Source organism: Haemaphysalis longicornis, unplaced genomic scaffold (genome assembly GCF_048455015.1).
Source record: "Haemaphysalis longicornis isolate Haplotype H1 unplaced genomic scaffold, Haemaphysalis longicornis Haplotype H1 scaffold_4, whole genome shotgun sequence".
NCBI lineage: Eukaryota > Metazoa > Arthropoda > Arachnida > Ixodida > Ixodidae > Haemaphysalis > Haemaphysalis longicornis.
Window position 1 is genome coordinate 100,010,583 of NW_027526361.1, and position 19,988 is coordinate 100,030,570.

Below are 19,988 nucleotides of genomic sequence, written 5' to 3' on the forward strand. Positions count from 1 at the left end.
GAGGCACTTGGGGCATTCCCAGACTCAAAAACATCACTCGGCCACTGTTCAGAACAGCAAAGCAGTAAATTTTTGGCAATGCATGCCTTGCCCCTCTTTACTGCCAATGCTCTTTACTGTCATTACTGGTTCATTTCCAAACAAACGCCAAATTTTTCAGAGCATTTGCTAGAAAATTCTGATGTCTGCACGACTACCAGCTTGAAACACGTAATAATTAAAATACCCTCTGACAAAACAAACCGAGTATTACTTGGTACATTTGTAGATTTAACCCCAAAAAACCCAAATTTCGGAATTGCTTTACAAAAAATAACCAGATTTCTGCCAGACTACCGGTTCGAAAAAAAATAGCACCTAGTTTTTGAGAATCGGCTTGAAAAATAGCACCTCAAAGGACACTCCATTCGTCAAAGAATCAGGAATGTAAGCGAGCTCTTCCCACAGTTCGCCCATGCTGCCGTCTTGGTCCGGACTCTCCGGGTGGGCGGCGGGTTCAGTCCCGCGTGCCACGCGTAGGCAACAGTTACAGAAGGTGTCGGGCGGTACGTCGCTCCTTGCGAGGCTCAGCATCTCAATCGCCGCTCCGAGACCATGCATTTCTGTGGCAATTCTAGGCATGCCAAGTTTGATATATCTGATGTGAAGTTAGTTATGATGAATATGCTTCTCATATATTTTCGTAACCGATTTGTTTTTGTTGGATAAATAGTAGCACAATTCACTCTATCCAGGTTCATTATATCCGGCTTTGTAAATGAGCCAGAAATATGGTGGAGAAGGACAATGTTCTTACACAATTGGGGAAATTCCCCTCGCAACAGCCCCCACAAGATTAACTGCTCTGTGCGGGAACGCGTGTGCTCCACAGCATTGTGGAATCCTTGCTCCTTGAAACGCACTTGAACTTACACTCCTTCCGGTTACCGGCCTGTAGATATGTACAGATTTCGTGAAATCGAGGAAGTTGGCTGTATGAATGCCGCTGCATTACAAAAGAAACAGAGTTGCCAGGTTGAGCTGTACAGACCTTGTTTATTGCGCGGCAAAACCTACGATTTTAGAATCTACACATCAGGATCATTTCAACACACGAGCAGTCATGTGAATGGGCAGCGCATTACTTGGGCTTACAATATTTACAGTAGGCTTCACTTTCACATGCACGCAATGAGACAAATGCACAAACATGGTCCACACTAATTGTCTCAAAGAATAAAATACGAATTAAAAACTCGTTTGCCTCGATGACGGCACACGCAAAGTTAAATTGTAGCAGGGTGGCATGCAAGAACATGCACATCCCTTAATGTCATACATACAAAGTAAAGTTTAAAAGTGCCATTAAAAGGGGGGGGGGGGGGACAATGAAGTGAGAGAAGACGTGCACAGCACTTGTCCCAGCATGCTACAGGATGGATAAAAAAAAAGTTACACGTAAATGGGGGACAACACACAACACAAAAACAAGACAGTTAAAAACACTGCGCGTACAGTGCCTCTGTGGGCTCTTTGAAGGGTAAAACTAGAGACTGCGCAGTGCTGGATGCAGGTCAAGCGGTCATGCAATGCGCTCCAGGCACTGGCAGTCAGTCCTCGTCGTCGTCGTCCAGCTCCACAAAGTCCATCTTGTCCGTGGAGAGCAGACGGGGCTTGCGCTGGCCCACAGCACTGCACACAATTTTACAAAGGAACAACAGTTTGAACCTGTGCAGCTACACGCCGCACAATTAGGCTACAGGATTAATTACTTGAAGTATGTGAATGACCTTCTGAAGGTCGTTCAACCAATTACATATAGAGTTCCTTATAGTAAATACATAGGCTACACTGTACGCGAGTGCAGGGGTGAGACAGCTGAACCAGATTTGGGAGCAGTTTTTGGAGCAGCAAAATTTCGATTTTGGAGCAGAAGAACCTTCATTTGGAGCAGAAAAACGACATTTATTATGTCACCTTAGGAGCCTAAAAAATCAAATTTTTAGCAACTCAGGGGGGGAGTGCACTTTTTAATAAGGTTTTGAACGTACATAACACTGAAGCAGCCTTTCGATAGAGTTTTTCTACCAGAGTATCAAGAGGTACGAACTCCACTACATCTTTACAAACCATTTTGAAATTCGTAGGCTCTAGCGTGGAGCGCCGTTGAGAATATCGAATTGAAAAACTGAATTGTAAGGCATTTTTACTATCATGTGAATGCCTAAATTATTATTTGTGCATTCCCAGACTGGGCTTTACGCACAAGTGTAGAGCCACGGCAAAAGTTGCGCACAGCGAGGTGACAATCGTCGCACCCCACCAGCCCTCCCAATTCAATTCCCAAGGTGTACGTTCACAACGATCGTAATTTGAGTAAAACTAGTATGTTTAGCCACCTCCCTTTCGGCATTAAATTTCACTTCAGATAGATGAACCAGTAATACTAGCGTGCAATAAGAGCCCGTCCCGTTATCGGACACTGCTTGAACATTTTGCGGCAATGTAGCCTGTGCCGCCACTTCTGCAGCGTCGATTGCCCCATTCCCGCCGCTCGCTGTCAAAGGCAGCAATAACTCAGCGTTTTATAATACCGCAACGAGCCCAAAATTTTACTTCAAGCGCACACCGCTTCTCACGCTCAAGGCCGAAACATGGCGAATTCGCAGGCCCCACGCTGTTTTTGATAACCCCAGTCTTTCAAGTCGTGCAACTTCCCGCAACAGATCAAACGACTAAATGAAAACCCAGCCACCCCCATAACCAAAACAATGGTGGAAATCGGCAAAAAGCTCTCTGCCTGAAACACGAGCAACTGCTTTGCCCGGCGGCCATGTTTTCCAATCTTCACCACACCAAGATGGTGGCGCCAAGTGATGTCGTTCGGGAGATACGGCGCTCCGAAGATTGTCATTTTTTCATCAACTTGCACAAGTAGTTTGTCGCCTCGGTACACATAGGTATTTTTTTCCACGGGACTTTGCAATGGTTTTCGATGGGAAAAAGTTTAAAAACTCACAGAATATAACGTGTGCAACCCGACATTGTTTTTTCGAAAGTAACAATGTCGGGGACAATTTCATGCGGGTTTTAATTGAATGATCAATCAATTAAACCTTTACAAACAACACCACCCTGGAGGTGCTGGAAAATTATGCCATCAGTAAGCATTTTTCCCCACTCAAACTGACGGGAGAGAGTGTTCAACTGCCAATTAAAGGATGCCGTGTAGCACACGCTTAAAAGATGGGAAAAATGTCGGATTATTCCCGCCAGAGTCCGTTGTATGAAGCGAACCGCGTTCACCCGAGCATTGTATCATCGGGGTTTCTAATGCGCAGTTTCTACGGGGAATTCGCCAGGACTGTGGTGATCAGTCGTAAGACCGGGGAACGTATCATCGGGGTTGCACTGTAAAATCATCCACAATGGAGGCGCACATGACTACTGTAGGCCACACAACACAATTTGTAATCCATAGAACGTGTTAAAGGACCGGTCCTACACATTTTAACCGTGGGCAAGATTTGACATTACACAGGTACCGCTCCAAAGACTTCCGACTCGGGCAGCAATTGCCAGATATGTACTGCGTGTCAAATAACACGCTTCAAGTGACGATGCAGAGCAAGCAGCAATCAAGGACAGAATCGTGGCATAATGCTCACCTGGGCTTTGGGAATCGAGCGTAAGCACGCGACACCATGTCGCTGATGAGGGGCGGCGGAGAAGACTCTGCGTTGCTTTCGCCTAAGATGTTGCGGCGGCCGGTTGCAGTTTCCTGCAAGGCAAGGTTCAGAAAGATGAAACACTTTTGCACATGCCCACCACATTTATGGCAATGGTCGGAGGCAAGCGATGACTGTACAGGCAGCTGTCCTGCTGTGCAAAGTCCCATCGTCTTTTTCACTATTGACAATTGCGGCAAACACAGTTGCCATAATGGGAAAAATGGAAGGAGTGGAATGGCAGGGCCACCTGTCTTTGGATAAGTTAGTTTTGGAAAAGACAGGTGGCACTATCGTTCTATGGCAGTCATTTCTTTCATCGTGGCAAACAGTTCCCATAGGTAAAAATCTTATGTCGTCACTTGGCCAAAGATGATGCAGGTTTATTCAAGGAACAGAAGCTTACTGGAGCAAACTTGCACTCCGCGTGAGAACTCAAAAAATACACGAGTGTCAAAGGAGCAGCCAACAAAATAACATCACAGACTAGCGCCAGGGAATCAAATGCTGCGTTTGCCCAGAGACCATTTCATCTCTCCACTCGATACCTTCTGGAGCCGTCGGATTAGGTTCAGAACACTGGTGATCAAAGTAGAAAATTCTACCCTAGTGACAATAGGGCGAGAGACTGTCCCCATCAAATAAGATGGCCAACCTAAATACAAAAGAAAGAAAGTAACACACACTTCACTTCAAACGCAGATAGCACAACCGGGCACGGTCACATGCTGAAAACAAGACACAAAAGTAGAAACGGAAGGCCTGCTTTGCGGTAGTGTTCGCCTTGTATGTAAAACCAAGCCAGTGCCGTCTCTGATCCTCGTGACAAACATTGGACGAAAGAAGGAGCAGGAAATGGAGAGGTACTTACGTGAGCCTCGTCGGGCACCGTGGCAGACTTCTTGGGCAGGCGTGCTGTCCGGTGTGGCAGCTCGAAGTCGTCGTCGTCATCATCATCATCATCATCAAATGCCTCTGAACTGGCCGCCGCAGCCTGAGTCCTTCTGGCCCGAGTGGCTCGTGTTGTCCGCCTTGTGCGAGGTGGGCAGTTCTCGTCCACTGCCGCGGACTGCTCGGACTGGGCCTGGCGGCTGTTCTTGAGCTGGGCAAGCTCCTTCTGTGTGCTCTCCAGTTGAAGCAAGGCCACCCGGTGAGCCTCCTTGCTGCATTAATCAACAGACGTTCCCAGGAGTTATACGGCAACAGGATACGGACATACGGTCAACCAGTGGAAGCTTCACTGTAATGAAATCCTCAGTACAATTGCATTCAAAGTCTGAAGGCATGCATCCGCAGAAGGCAGCAGCTCAAATGAAGAGAAAGTGGTAGGCAATGCAAAGGACAGGTCCCTGAACGCGAGTAACAGTAACAGGATATTGGGAGAGAGCGAGAAATAGCTTATTGACAGAGGGTTACGGCAACGATACGAGGGGAAGCAGAGGGAGCAAGGCAATAAAACGGGGGAAGGACAGACTTGGCCAATGCAGGGTTATGGTCACTGAGAGGGTCCCCGCAGTAGACATCCCACAATTGATTGAGACAGAAGCAGTGCCTATGTATGCAAGGAGAGCATGCTCCCTTTAGTGTTGTTGTGGGACAGTTTGGAGAAGTGAAGATGAGGATTGCTACAGCTATGTTCCACTTGGGCTGGACTTTGGATTTAGAAGAGGATGATGAACACTTTCAGCTACAATTCTATGCTCTTCCTCTGGCATTGTACAGTGTAAATATATTGCATTTCCTCGCTTCTGCCCCATAACACCACAAACATGCCCAACAAGAAGCTCTACTTTAGAACATGCAGAGTGCCCTGACACAAGCTCCCAAATACATGTTGTGCGAGTACTACAGTCAAACCCAACTATATCGAACCGGTTTACATCAAATTATCCTTTATATCAAACTACATCTGCACATGTTACATCTGAAATGAGAAGAACTACGCTTATATCGAACAAAAATACGAGGAGGAGGAGGAGGGAAAACTTTATTTGGTCCTGCAAATAGTGATAAATGAACCACTAAGCGGGCCGCTCCCACGTCGGGACCGAAAGGCCAAGCCTCACAGCCACGTCGTGAGCTTGCTGGACAGCCCAGAATTGATCGTCCAGGTTCGGACTGCGAAGTGCAGCCTCCCACCTGGACGCGTCCTTGATAGCCGGATCTTCAATTCGCTCGCAAGACCAGAGCATGTGTTCCAGTGTGGCTAAATCACCACAGTCCATACAATAAGGCTCCGTATACGTCTCAGGATAAAACATGTGGAGCCTCCGCGGGCAAGGATAAGTGCCAGTCTGCAGTAAGCGTAATGTAAGTGCCTGAGCCCGGTTTAGTTTAGGATGCGGCAAACCGTAAATCCTGCGGTTAAGAAGATAGTACTTAGTTACCTCATTGTATGTGGAAGGGGGGTCTCTGTTCTCAGGGAGTGCTGTCACGCCGTGGCGCGGGGCAGAGCGGAGGGTAAGGTCTCGCGCTGCCGCATGAGCAGACTCGTTGAGATTCAGAGGGGCTCCTTCAATCACCCCAAGGTGAGCAGGAAACCAACATAAGTAGTGCTGAGAGATCTCACAGGTCTCCATAATTCTGAAAGCAACCTTACGAGTGACAACCGATATATCGAATGTCAAATGCCGCAGAAGTGCCCCTCCAAGTTGGTTTTCCCTCCGGGCAGACAAGAAATTTCGCCGGAACATTCCAATGGTTTAGCCAGGCCGCGTGTGGGCAGCAGGCGGCTCTTTCCGCTCCCTCACTTCGCTCTCTCTATCGTGACTGCACTATAACGCAGTGTAGGGTGAGCCACACCCCCTCCCCCTCTTGAAAAAAATTGATTCTGGCCCGCCCACCATGCTTTTTTTTTTTTAGCTCATTGTGTTTGAGTTGTTTGCGCTTTGTGGGCTTTTTGGAAGTGTAGCTGTGGTGGCTAGCGCTAGTGTCAACAAATAAAGGCTTATTTAGTGGCTCTAGCTAGCGTGCTAAGCAGCCAAAAAATTTGCCTTTCGCCGTGAAGCTTGCAATTTTAAATAGAGTCAAACTTGGCGGGAAATCGGACGTCCCCATCAGGCACAAGATTCCTGAGAACACCTCGAAGTAGGTTCTGTGTAGATGTTACTACCGAAATTGCTTCAAATCTGCCAGCTTGTGCGTGCCAGTGATGTCTTTGAAAACCCTGAGGAGTGCAACAAAACCACCCCCGGTGTTGCCAAAGTGTGGAACAAGCTGTCGGAATTTCCCGACGCCGTTGCCAGATCAATGGTTGGAGAGTTTGTGAGTGTGGATGATGGTGTCACGACCATGGGAGAGTTTGCAAGACCACACTGCCGACATTGTACCGAGAGCAAGCGAAAGTGGGCGCACTCGCACTAGTCCGGTGCTTCTTCGCAGATGTGAAAGATTGCAGTCTCAGCTGCGCTGACCCTTTAGACCAGGGGACTTAAACTAACATGAGTTAGCGGGCCGCAGTCACGAATTCTAGTCCCGCAAGGGCCGGGGAAGAGGGGAGGGGGGGGGGGGGGGGGGGTTACAAAATGTAAAATAATGCTGCCATTTGAAAGGAACAAGTAGGTCTTTCCCACATGTTGTACATATGCTTGGTCATTCCTGAATAGAATTGGCGTCAGAGTTTGAGACACATCTCTACGGGATGACTAAAATGGGGACGCCGATTCTGAAATATAAAATATTTGTTCCAGAATTATGCTTCAATACACGGTGACCGCATTGGATGCCTCACAAAAAAAGGCTTGAAGGCAGTTGCGTCTGTGCATCTTACTAGAATAACGCGTTATTGATAGTAATAGACGAGAAAATATTGCGAGTATAATTTAGGAAGGTCATAAAACTTTATTCCTTGAGAAGAACAATATAGCTGCTATTGTTCTAAACATGCTGGCTTAATGCCTGGCAACGCTTGGCTGCGACTAGAGAAGAAATGTCCACATGAACTTCTTGCGCGGAAACGATCCTCGTGGTCGATCGCAGGTGCTCATCAGTCATCCTCGACCGGAGAGCTGACTTGTTCACCTTCAACAAGTAAAACAGGTGTTCGCACAAGTAGGTGCTTCCCAACATGGCAATGATCCTGGCAGCCTGTTTACGTAGCGCCAGGAAACTTGCATCGTCGAGAAACCTGTAGAAGTCTGGCACAGCCACGTCCTGAAATGTCTCAAGAAGTTCCATCTGTAGCTCGGGCGCGGCGCCATCTACCGGCACCGAAAACGGCAACGAAAAAATTCGTAATTCATCGGCGAGACTGGTGATGTCTTGGAAGCGTCCCTCAAATTCTCTTTGGAAATCATGGAGGTCAGCGAAGTTATCACAGGATTGTTTATCCACGTTCTCCAGCGACTTCAGGGTTAGGAAATGATCAAACTTCTGAATTCTCATCCGTCTCTCCCAAAGCTTCAATTTGAATTGAAAGGCCTGAATGTCGTCATGCATTTTTGTGATCAGTTTGTTTTTTCCCTGAAGTTTAACGTTGAGGCAACTCAAATAATGAGTGATATCAGTGAGGAACGCAAGGGAGAGAAGCCACGTTTCGTCTGACAGCTCAACAATGGCCCTGTTCTTGGTCTTCACGAAGGCGTCAATTTCCTCTCGGAGATCAAAATATCGTTTTAGCACTCTTCCACGACTCAGCCATCGTACATCTGAATGGTACAAAATTTCACCATATTCGCTGCTAACCGCTTCTAAAAGAGATACAAATTGGCGGTGGTTAAGAGCTCTTGAACGCATGAAGTTCACTGCGCTGAGCACGATTTCCATGACGCTCTTCATTTGCAGAGACTTGCCGCACAGCGCCTTGTGGTGCAAAATGCAGTGAACCGCGGCAAATTGATTGGTGACTCCGAGTGCAGCGAGTTTCCTCCGCAATCGACCAACATGCAAGCCCGCTCTTGCATCCCACCATTGATGGTGCACCGCCTGTAGCCAAACAAACCAACTTTTCCCACGGTAGTCCGGCGTGTTCGACCACTCTTTCGAGAACAGAAAGAATATCCGCCCCTGTGGTCGTGCCTTTCATTGGGATTAAGTCCAGGAGTTCCTCAGTGACGTTCAGGTTTTTGTCGACACCCCTTACAAAAATAGCACATTGTGCGTTGTCTGTAATGTCAGTGCTTTCATCAACTGCAATAGAGAATGCTTCGAACTCGTGGCATCGGTTGATTAATCCTTTTTCAATGTCTCCACTGATCTCGTTAATTCTCTGGGCGACTGTGTTTGGAGAGAGGCTTATTTTCTCGAATGTCTTCTTCATGCTGTCTTTTTCATGCATCGATTCCGAGCAGGCACTGCTTCACGAACAGACCTTCAGTGAAAGGCTTGGATGATTTGGCGATAAGCTCATAAATGACGAAGCTTGCCCTTACCGTTTCGTCGCTTGCTTTGGCCGCCTTTTTGAACAAGTTTTGCTGCTTTCCCAACGCCGCCTTCAGTTGAGTCACGGTGTGCTCGCGAATGTTGCCAGTAAGAGCACCATACTTCTCGTGATGGCAAGACATGAAGTGGCGTCGAACATTATACTCCTTCGGCACAGCCACAGTCTGGTGGCAGACTAAGCACAACACCTTGTCTCTTGATTCCGTGAAGAAATAAGTGTTCCCATCGCTCCTGAAAGCACCTCTTCTCGTTTTCCACTTGGTGTTTTACTGACTGCTTGGACAACGACATTGTAGCCCGTTGGACTTCCACAGCAGAAACCTTCGTCGTTTGCAGATTTTCAAAAAAAAAACAACAGATCAAAAAGATACCTGCCCCATTTACGGAGGCGACAGGCGCGTAGGAGCACAATTATGTAGTGCGCTCTGACTTGGGGCGCCGCTACCTTTCACAGTGCTGTCAACAGGTTGCGAGTCGGAGGATAGGCGCTTAGTTTTGAGTCTCGAAATGGAGTGTTTGATGTCTGGAAGTACACAGTTTCAACGTGCAATGTGCAGACTTTTCCTCAGCAGCGCAATGTCGCTCTCTCCCAGGCCATAAATAACGCTGCGACCCGCCCCTAAACGCACGTGGGTGCATTTCGGAGCCGGAACCCAGAATCCGACGTGTGGCTGCGCCCTTTTCGCCACATCTGCAGCGAAGTAAAAGTGTTTGACACGAAAAAGAACAAGAAAGCAAATATCCGCAAACACCACACAACTCCCGGAAACCTTTGCACTTTAGCGGAAGCCTGGAAAACTCCGGTCAAGGGGCCGTCTTCTCATTAGCGGCGTGCAGCCCCGTTCGCAGTGTCATAACCGCCGCGGAGAGTTTCTCCGCGGCTTGTTCTCGCCCAGCCCTGTGCGCAGTGTAGAGTGCTCGATTCACAAGTCTCAGTTGCTTGCGACCACTGTGAACCCTACTTAACGGCGCCCGAATTGAGGGGCCTCCGGAAAAGAGGGGGGTCCACTCTGGTAACGCAAAGCCATGAAAGACGATATCCACACGTTTTCGAGCAGTCTCTGGCCACCTGCCTCTTCGGCTACACAAGCAGGGCGCACACACACGCATTTGCCTAAAAAACAAAAATAAATGGACCAAGACACTCATGAGAGGGCCGCGGGCCGCAATGGAAGGGTCCGCGGGCCGGCCGCGTGTTTGAGACCCCTGCTTTAGACAATGTGAAGTAGTGCGTACTGTCTAAAGCGTACCGTATAAAGGGTTCCCGTTTGCAGGAACAGCTTCATGTGGTTGACACTTCACATTTTAACCGCGAATTTCAACGTAACGAAGTAAATTACGAATTTTACTGACTTCGTTATATTGAGGTTTGACTGTATTTACTAAACTTTCAAGTCCACAGCAGGCTCTATTGCAATCTTTCAGCAGGAACTCTCGCTTCACGGAAGCCTGTCATTAGTTTACTTCCCACTGCACGTCAGTGGCTGATGTCAAGTGCCTCCAGTCTGGCTGCAAGAATCCCGACAAAGATAGGATGCGACAGATCTCATCATGCAACCCATAGGCACTGCAAAGGGAAATTTTACATCCACCTCAAATGCAGCCATACGGCTACAAAGAAACAAACTTCCTTTGTAGCTGCATGGCCACATCTTCGGTGGATGCCAAATTTTCCTTTGGAGAAACTTGCTCCACTTTGGGAATAAACTGGGGATTTCCCCTGAATCTATAGTTCATACCACAAGCTACGTGCAGCACTGTGGAGGCTACATTGTTGTCAGTAGAGAGCACACTGAGGGTGCCTAACTCACCGTGAAGGGGGCCTTGAAAGGACATTTCCTTCTCCCTTCTCTGCACATGGAGCCACAAGGCCCAGGCGCCTTTTGTCGCTTCCTTCACGCTGAGTTAGGCACCCTCAGTGGGTGCTCTACTGACAACAATGTAGCCTCCACAGTGCTGCTCGTAGCTTGTGGTATGAACTATAGCCACTTAACCCACGGGATCAGTTTGCAGCCAACATGCACTACAACACTCACCCCATCCTAGCACCCTCCCCTCTCACTGCCAGCGAAAGGCACGATTGCCTTACCTCTCAGACAGCTCCTCGCGGCAGGCTCCCAGCTCCGCCTCGACCAGCCCGAGACGAGCCTGGACTTCTTGGAGAGCTTCCTTCGCCTCGTCCGCCTCTTTTCGGGCCTCTTCCTCATCCAACTCGAGGGCCCGGCCGTTCTCCTGCAAAAACACCGCCATGCCCACATCTTCCTCCATCTGCTTCTCAAAGTCTTCCCTGAGGGCAGACACTTGCGCCTCTGCCTCCTCTGCAGCCTTCGCACTGTCTTCACAGAGCCTGCGCAACTTCTCGAGCTCGCGGTCGCGCTGGGCAATTGTGCTCCTCAGGTCTTCCAGCTCGCCACCGTGCACTTCGCTGATTACCTGTTGGGCGTCCGCGAGCCTCTGCTCCAGCTCCTCCTTGCTCGCGAGCGCTGCTGCGAGCTCCTGGGAGGTGGAAGCCAGCTGGGAGAGGGCTTCCTGGGACGCATCTTCAGCATGACGCCGCAAGTCTACTTCACGGGAAAGCTGCTCCTGCAGTGGCTCCAAGGACCGGTGTTCTGCCCCGTCTGTGTCTTTGCAGGGAAGACTGTTGGCTCCTTCGCAGTGTGGACACTTGCTGGAAGCTGCCTCCGTCTGCACGCCTTGGTTGACGGTAGAAGTAGGGCTGCAAAGAAGTTAGTTACGCATGGGTTAAGAGGGCACATGGGTCTTTGGGGCCAAAAAAATAGCCCAAATAAGCATTTTTTTAGGTACTATCACTTTTTCCTTAGTTTGCACAATTTGTACTTTGAAAAGTTAGTACTTCAACAGTACCAGGTACTTACAGACCTAATTTCGATGATAAAAAAAAACAATTTTACCATAATTTTCTCCTATTTCCCCACGAGTGGTATTGCAGCAACAGGAAATTCTTGAGAGGTACATCTCGGCATGTAGAGCAGCTAGAAAGATTTTTTTGCAGCGTAAAGATGAATGTTTAAAGGAGCCATGAAGACAAAACACAAGTTTGTGTTATTCGAAAGATATCGTGTTTTATACTGCCCCCAGCGCTTGTCTGAATGCAAACGATGCTTTATTCACTGAGAAATAATTTGTTTAAGTTAAAAGTTTGATTTTCCCGCTAAATCGTGCGTTTTCGTCGTCTGCAATGACATCACAGGGCCTTGTTTACCGTTAGTGAACCTAGATGGCGCCACCACACCGCGGCAAGCCGTTTTCCACCTTTGGTTTGTTTGTGAACGTATTTAAACCTGGCTTGTTTTGTTCATGGGGACAATCGTTTCATGAAACATGGTGCTCGCCTGACAAATATGGTCACGTAAGACATCGTCGCTTGCGTCAACGGCCAGTGTCGTCTGAAACAACCCCAAAGCCCTGCAAGTCCTGTGCAGCTAAACCAAGCATAGTGTGTGCAGTACCAACAGCAGCATACGCATCGGTACTTCTATGTTGACATGTGCTTTCGTAACTTCCACTGTTTGTCCCACCATTCTTAGGGCTTTCAAAAGAATGTGCCCTAAATTTAAGCGCAAATAGCTCGTTCGGCAAGCTTATAAGCTCGGCCTAATTTGTGCTTGCTTTTGCCGCCCTCCGCCAATCGCAGAGCTGTCTGGTATGACATCATAGGTTCTGTGGCGGGAAATGAGCTAGTGGGTCGCATGGCCATTCCCTTTTTTGCTAATCGTGCAGCTTATTTGAACGAAGTTTACGTAAAAAGTTGTGTCAGTACGATTCTAACGAGGCAATCTTTTCAATGAACCAAACTTGTGTTTTCTCTTCATGGCTCCTTTAACCCATCCCACATGGGACGCAGATTTTGCATTTTGTGTTTCAGTAATTGTTTAATTTGCAGTATTTTTAATCGGTTAGCACGAGTACTTCAAACATAGAAGTTAGAATTGACATAAACTTGTACGTGATTGCAAAAAACAAACAAACAAAAATGCTTTCCACATTTCATTCTCCACAACTTCTGGTATCTATTCATACCTTGCTGGTAATTTTTCGTCGATTAGTTCTTTTTCAATTGTTCTCAAGAAGAAATATTTTTAATTATAACAGAAACTAAATCCCTTGCATCAAAACTAATTTGAAATCAGATAGCAAAATTGAACAAGCCCATAAAGTTTTACGAAGATTGGTTGGAAAGAAAAAAAAAAAAAGTTTCCAAGACCACAGTGTGCCCCCTTAAAAGTGAGAGCCTCGCTCGAGGCAGTGCTGAACAAGTCGCAGGAAGCAGTGCGCACACTCATTGCACAAGCATTCAAAACCATCAATCTTTCACTATAAGGTTCGCTGTTCCACTTGCACCACATTTGCGACAGTTTCGGATGTCAGAGGTAACAAAGTAATACAAAATTCCCGACATACAGGTAGGTAATTTTTACTATGCGCATTACTGCTCCGCTCATGTCAGAATTCCCGCCGAAAATGTCCAGTGCAAGTTAACTAACAGAGGCTCCAAGTGAGCTTTATGGTTAAGTAAACCGCACCCCAACACAAACAAAGAGATACATTAACTGTAGGAGTGAACTTTGCAACGAACTTTGGGTTGATCAGAGAACTGGAAACGAGCAATATAACCCACACCCCACTGCTGCTTCCCCAACTTGCCTGACACACAGATTGTCACTCGAGCACATGAATTTGGTGGCTTTACTTGCGCAATTGCGCAGCAGCTCTAAGCAGCACAGAAGCGTCATAACAGACAGCACGAGCCACTGCAAAGCAGGCACTCACCGGTGCAGGGCTTCGCCATGGGCGGGCCGTTCGTCCAAGAGCTTCTGCAGCTCAGCCAAGCGCCGCTCATTCTCCTCGCAGCGTCCCAGCAGCTCCATGACAGAGCCGGCCTCCGCCTGCCAACAGTCGTCACCAGGGAACACAGCCAGTAAGTATCGCACGACAGTGCCCACAACCGATTAAGAACAAAAATTTACCATTCCTGCCCAAAGAAAGTTGAGAGAAGCGTAGTGCGTCCAACGTTTGCTGCCAAGTTCATCCGCTTGATCGTTTGCAATTTGGGTTTTTGAAGGTTTGACGAAAAACGAACCCACGCAACGATTTTTCCACTAACTAAGCGCATGTACGAATGATCTAAATAAATACCAATCCGTGGTTTACGAGATAAAGGTATTCGATTGCACTCCATGATCGACGCATATACTGTCGTATCTAGAACTGCCAAAATCGCAAAAAAGGAACATTGGGAGCCCGGTTTCACGCACGTGCTGTGTGTCCAGAGATCTTACCAGACCTTTTCAGTCAACCAGTCAACAGGGCACCATCAGTCCCCTTAAGAGAGCTTTTGCTTTGAAACATCGGGATACTGCAAACTAGCCCTTCTGGAAAAAAAAGTAAAGCGATATTCAGCCCTACATTTTTTGGGTGCACCAGCACTTGGAGTCAATATCAGGGACTATGTCAGCCACTGATACAGGCTCGCCCGCTGTTTGGAATGCCGAATGTGAATGAACATTTCGTTTCTGTGAACACTAGCAGACTCCGCAAAACCAGATACTCAATCATGGCTGCGATGTCGTGCTACAACGGATTTCGGTCCAAAGGTGAACGGCTCCGCCGTCGCAGACCGACGGCCGGCTCGTCGCTCTGCGATGTCACGCGACGTCGGGCAACGTGGCAAATTGCCAGTGGGAATGTGCGTTAAGGAGTTGATCTGCAATTCCCTGGAGCTCTTGCCACTTCTGCTCAACACATAGCTTGCACGCCAAGCCGGCATGCACATTTTTGTTCCTTTCCGAGGTCATAAAACTTGGGGAAGGTAACGCATGTTGCCACTGATGGAGGAATGTCGTGTGTAGTGGCTGCACAGCTGTAAACATGGCAGCAGCTTCGCTTGCATGCAACTCACAAGAAGTTGGTCAAATGCACCGCACTAAGTTAACATAAAGGAAGTTTTCCAAGCCAGTAGTTCTTTCAACAGTGGCTGGTGTTAGCCAAGTTGGCTTTGCATGCCTGTGGTAGGGTTGAGCATACAGCCGATATCTTAGTTGAGGCCTCTTATTTATCATTTTGGACTGCATATACCTGCTCCATGTGTTATGTGCCCATAGAATTTTCATCGCGAAGGCAGTTTGTGGCTGCCCAGGGGCTGTTCAAAAGTTCTGGAGAGGCATACAAGAGAGACCACACGATGCAACGCCACTACAGCACAGCCAGTTCAGTGGCAAGGTCACTACAGGGCTCCCACGTGCAAGTGGAACTGCTTTAAGGATTTTTACTGCCCCTGAAGGACAAGGTGCCTATTCTGACCGTTTGACGGGAACAAAAGCTGTGGGAAGAGGGAGTTTCGCAGTGCAGATGAACCAAAAAGCGAGCGTTGCATTACCTGTCTGTACATCTCCAGGCGGGTGATCTCGCAGGCGCTGCGGACGCGCACGGACATCTCTCGGTCGGCGTTTTCCCGCAGCATGCGCTTCGTCTGCTCCAGCGCGGTCACCATCTCTTCGTACTCGCCGCACTTGGCCTGGTATGCGTTGGCCATGCGCTCACAGTGCCTGCAAACAGGGCCACAGCTCTCTGCAATGTCTGCGGCACAACTGTTGGCACGACTGGAGGTTAGGAATTCATCATCGACAGCTTGAAAAACATCTAAGATAAAATCCACCGAGAACCTCTATGGTGACGTTATTAATAGCCCCTTGGTGCATGGAATTTTACACTAGCACATACTAGAGGTAAATCTGTCGCTGCAATTGCGTGCCGCCATGGATGCTGCCATAGCAACCAGCAATGCTCCTCTCCTGCTTGGCTGTTCACATGGCTGCTCGCGTTCAAAGTGGGAATTAGCAAAAGGGTGACATTTCTTTGCCTTTCATGAAGCTTCCAAGTAATTTGACATAAATCTTCCAGAGATTCACTTTTCTGAGAGTTAATATAAACTAGTTGCAGAACTCTCCACAGGACCCATTAGAGGTGTGCACAGGCTCAGCCCAGTCCGGGGACGGCAGCCAGACTAATTTTTCACCCGGGCCTGGGCCAAATCCAGGCCGAAATGTTAATGCTTTGGCTGGGCCAGGCCGACCAAAATGAAGCCAGGAGCTGACCATCGTCTCAGAACCAAGTGCCTACCTGGAAACAGTTAGTACTATGATCAAAATTTTAGTGATAGGCGAAATGAGTTGGGATGTAACGTACGCAAGCGGTGACGAGAAAAATGGCACGTTCGTTCATTATAAACAAAAATTTTGAATAGTTTTGTGTCCTTTAGGTCACTTCCAGCAGTTTGGTCCCATTTATGTAGGTTTTGGCTCCTGTCTTTTTTCATGGCTTCATCAGTGGTTACGTGTGTTCTGCTTCAGAATTTTTTTAGGTGCGGTGGTTTTGTCCCCTTTAGATCAATTTTGACAGCACAGTCAATTTGGTTGGTGTACCAAATTACCCTGTGGTAAAAGTAGTACAGTCGACTCCCACTAGTATGAAGTCCACGGGGACCACAATACACTTCAAATTAAACAAAAAGCACAACAGCATCGTTATTAGCCCGCAACAAGTCTCCACTAATGATACTGTCCAGAATCTTGACTTCTGTTGCCAAGTAGAGTGTACGACATGGATTGCCATGATAGCTGAAGCCTTGAGGCCAACTGCAATCAAATTTCACCTCAGCCAAATTTATTTTGAAAGCACCGTGCGTACCACCAAACTAACTGGGAAATAACTGGAAGCCTTACGAAATGCATTGCAAGCCAGTTTAGAAACGTTTAAAATAGCTCCGTCGTAGACGACGGTTCACCTGCGGGCAGATCGCGCAAACAGCCATGAAGCAGAAGTGACATGCCGGCCGGCTCGGTGCGTGGTCCCCCGGCTGGCCAGAAAAACCGGCCGACCTCCGTTGGGCACGCTTCTCAGATAGCCGTCGTGCATGCAAAGCTGTTACGTGGAGGTTTGCTCTGGCCAGCGGGACACTCGCTGGCTGCAACGTCACCTCAGCCCTACTCTTCTAAAGGTTGGTCTCAAAGTCTATCTTTGCCGGTTTGCGCCATGCATATGCGTATTTAAGCTGTCATAATTTGTGCCTCGCAGTTCTTTTAGGCAGACTATATGAAAACGGGGTTTTCAAGGTGTCAAAATTTTCAGTGCAGTTCACCTCTAATTAGGGGTGTGCAAACATTCGAAATCTTGAATGCGAATTCACTTTATTCAAGGCATAATCAATTTGAAAAATGCATATTCAAAAATTCCCAAATATTCAGTCATGTACAAATACCGTATTTACACGATTGTAGGTCGACCCTTTTTTTCAAATTTGCCAATCCAATGTTGGGGGGTCGACTTAGAATCGAAGTCAAACCGTCTACCGCTCGTAACGGCAAGAGAAACGAGAAGTCGGGGATCTACAAGGCGGGGACAGCTTTGCACCCTCGTTCCCATGGTTATGGTCCAAAGTGTGAAGCGCATGGGGCGTTTTCTGCTCGCGAAAATTCGTCGCGCTGACGCTGCCGCGAATCCAACCCGCATACTGCACGCTACGCGATCGGCGGCGGCAACATGGCGGCGTCACCAGCCGCGAAGAGGTGCACGTAGCTCCAGCGACCGCTTTTAAACGCTCTTAAAAATATCACTGAAGGCAAAAACGAAGACGTTTGTACAGGAAAGTAACTGATAATGTGGTCAAAAACGACACTATAAAGCATTATCCGCGCCGCTAGGGAAAGCGCCAATCAAATATCCGCCACCGTGGTAAGACTAAACATCTCCGGCGGCGCCAGCCGGCTGGAGCAAGTCGCCACGGTCCTCCCACTACCGCGCTCGTCACACGTCATACCGAGCTAGTGTAACCGAGCTAGCAGAAGCTGCCGCGCGCGCGCAATCGTCGACGCCGGCGTGAAAGTCTCCCGCGCAACACCGACGCGCACGAATCGCGTGCAAAAACGCATCAAGAAGCGTTCTATTCGTCCCTAATAAGCAAAATGAGTAGTAGCGAATCCTTTAATTCAATGCGCGGCGCTAACGTAGCCCAAATCATACCACATTGTTCAGTACACTTCCGAACGCGATGGTGGGAGGTTAGTCGCTCAAAAGTAAATCGCGCGGCCGCTTCCGTCAGCCGCCATGTTGTTTGTTTTGGTATCGCGCGGCAGTGGCCGCTGCCGGTTGCTTCGATGGTTGTCATCTCGCAGCGAATGTGCTCTTCCCGCTCAACCCAGAGCGCATTGTTATTCCGGGTGCTTATACAAAAGCTTTTCTTTTTTAACATCTACCACGCATACCGCGAGCGCACGGCTCTTATGGGAGTACCGATCATTGATGGTAGAGCCGCCGTGTGGGTTGACGGAAGAGCTTCTCTTAGAGGAGGCGATGCTTTGAGATACGATTTTCTAGGCAGCACTCGCATTTTTTTTTTTTTTTTGAGATATGCAATTTTTAGGGGTCGACCTACATTCGAGTCGACTTACAATCGTGTAAATACGGTAATCTAGAGAATTACCGCAAGTAACGTATTATAGCGCGACACACCATCGGCTAAGCATATGTGTAGTTTATTTTAACACGCCGATTTTTGCCCCGGGAAAATGCACTCCTAAATCGCATGTGCGTAAGAACAGAGTACCAGCCAAAACAGCCCTAGCGCTTGCATATCGTTATCAATGTAACGGTGCAACCATGATCGCAGGTTTGAGCGAGCAAACAATCGAAGAATTTGCAGCCTGCGGCCGCGTTGAATTGGCGAAAAATGCCAGCAATGTTTATCTTTTCGCATCAAAGGCAGGCACCGCACGCCCTTGCATGTATGTACACATGCTGGCACCAGATGCGGAGCAAAAAAAATCTTTCTGGTGCAGGCATGTTATCTGCATCCGGAAGATGCAAAGGTCATATGCAGTCAGTGTGGGGGCTCCCGGGGGCCCTGCCAATGCTTCTTGTGTCGGTAAAAGACAAATCAAGCTTGTTGAGATTGCACAGCGCCTGCTTCGCACAGACAAAGGGGATAAGGGCAGCTGAAGTAGTACTCTGCAGAGAGCAGGATTGCCGCTCCGCAATGGCTTCTCACTGATTATGTTTATTTTTCCGAGTTTTGGCGACTTCAGCTTGGAAGGGCAACCGAAACACGTGGTTTGCCTAAGACAGTGTTTACATGGCTGCACTGCACAGAAGTGTAACACTGCGATCTAGCACAGCAGTGAGAACATGTCCGAGCCTGTGGACGCTGCGACTTATCTGCCACTTGCAAGCACAGCGTGCTCTTAAAGGGGCCGTGCCCACAAAACACAAGTTTGGGTCATTCGAAAGACTGCCTCGTTAGAATTCTTATTGACACACACACACTTCGCTCAAATAAGCTATGTAATTAGGAAAAACGGGAATGAAAAATTGTATTGACCCACCAGTTCATTTCCCACAACAGAACCTACGATGTGAAATGGCCAGATGTGCGATTGGTGGAGGGGCTGGCAAATGCAAACGCAAATTAGGCAGGGCTTATAAGTTTGCCGAACGAGCTATTTGCACCTAAATGTAACACATTCATTTTACAGCAGTAAGAATGGTGCGGTAAACAAATGAAACTTGCAAAAATGCACTCGCACATAGAAGAACCATTTAAACGAACCTGTTCAGCAAGTTGGTGCATTATTATCGAAAAATAGAGCGCAACTTGGGCAACGACAGTAAAGGAGGACCTCAAAAGATGTTTACGCTCATGCAAGTCAACTACCCAACCGCTGTATCAACTGTGCGATGCCTCAATTGCAAAGGTGCCGACATTGGTACAGAGCACGACCCTGTTTTCTCGCTTGAAAATTTTAAATTTTACCGAGAACGGATGGTATGCTCATTATTCGAAATAACTTCGACTAAACCAATATAACGAGTTTTAGCTTTGAATTAGTG

General features: G+C 48.0%; 1 protein-coding gene across 2 annotated transcripts in view; it reads right to left on the reverse strand.

Annotated features, from left to right (window-relative positions):
- Window positions 1–1,015: 1,015 nt before the first annotated feature.
- Window positions 1,016–19,988, reverse strand: part of LOC144179168 (uncharacterized) — a 36,748-nt gene continuing 17,775 nt past the window's right edge. The window contains exons 8-14 of one of the 2 annotated variants that reach the window (XM_077707411.1): window positions 15,484–15,652; window positions 13,878–13,993; window positions 11,520–11,802; window positions 11,176–11,318; window positions 4,579–4,870; window positions 3,648–3,760; window positions 1,016–1,671 (exon numbers count right to left, since the gene is read on the reverse strand). In XM_077707411.1, the coding sequence (XP_077563537.1) occupies window positions 1,590–1,671; window positions 3,648–3,760; window positions 4,579–4,870; window positions 11,176–11,318; window positions 11,520–11,802; window positions 13,878–13,993; window positions 15,484–15,652 (1,198 nt within the window). In that variant the 3' untranslated portion in view covers window positions 1,016–1,589. Of the gene's footprint in view, window positions 1,672–3,647; window positions 3,761–4,578; window positions 4,871–11,175; window positions 11,803–13,877; window positions 13,994–15,483; window positions 15,653–19,988 lie in introns of both variants that reach the window. The other variant, XM_077707410.1, reaches the window with a different exon arrangement.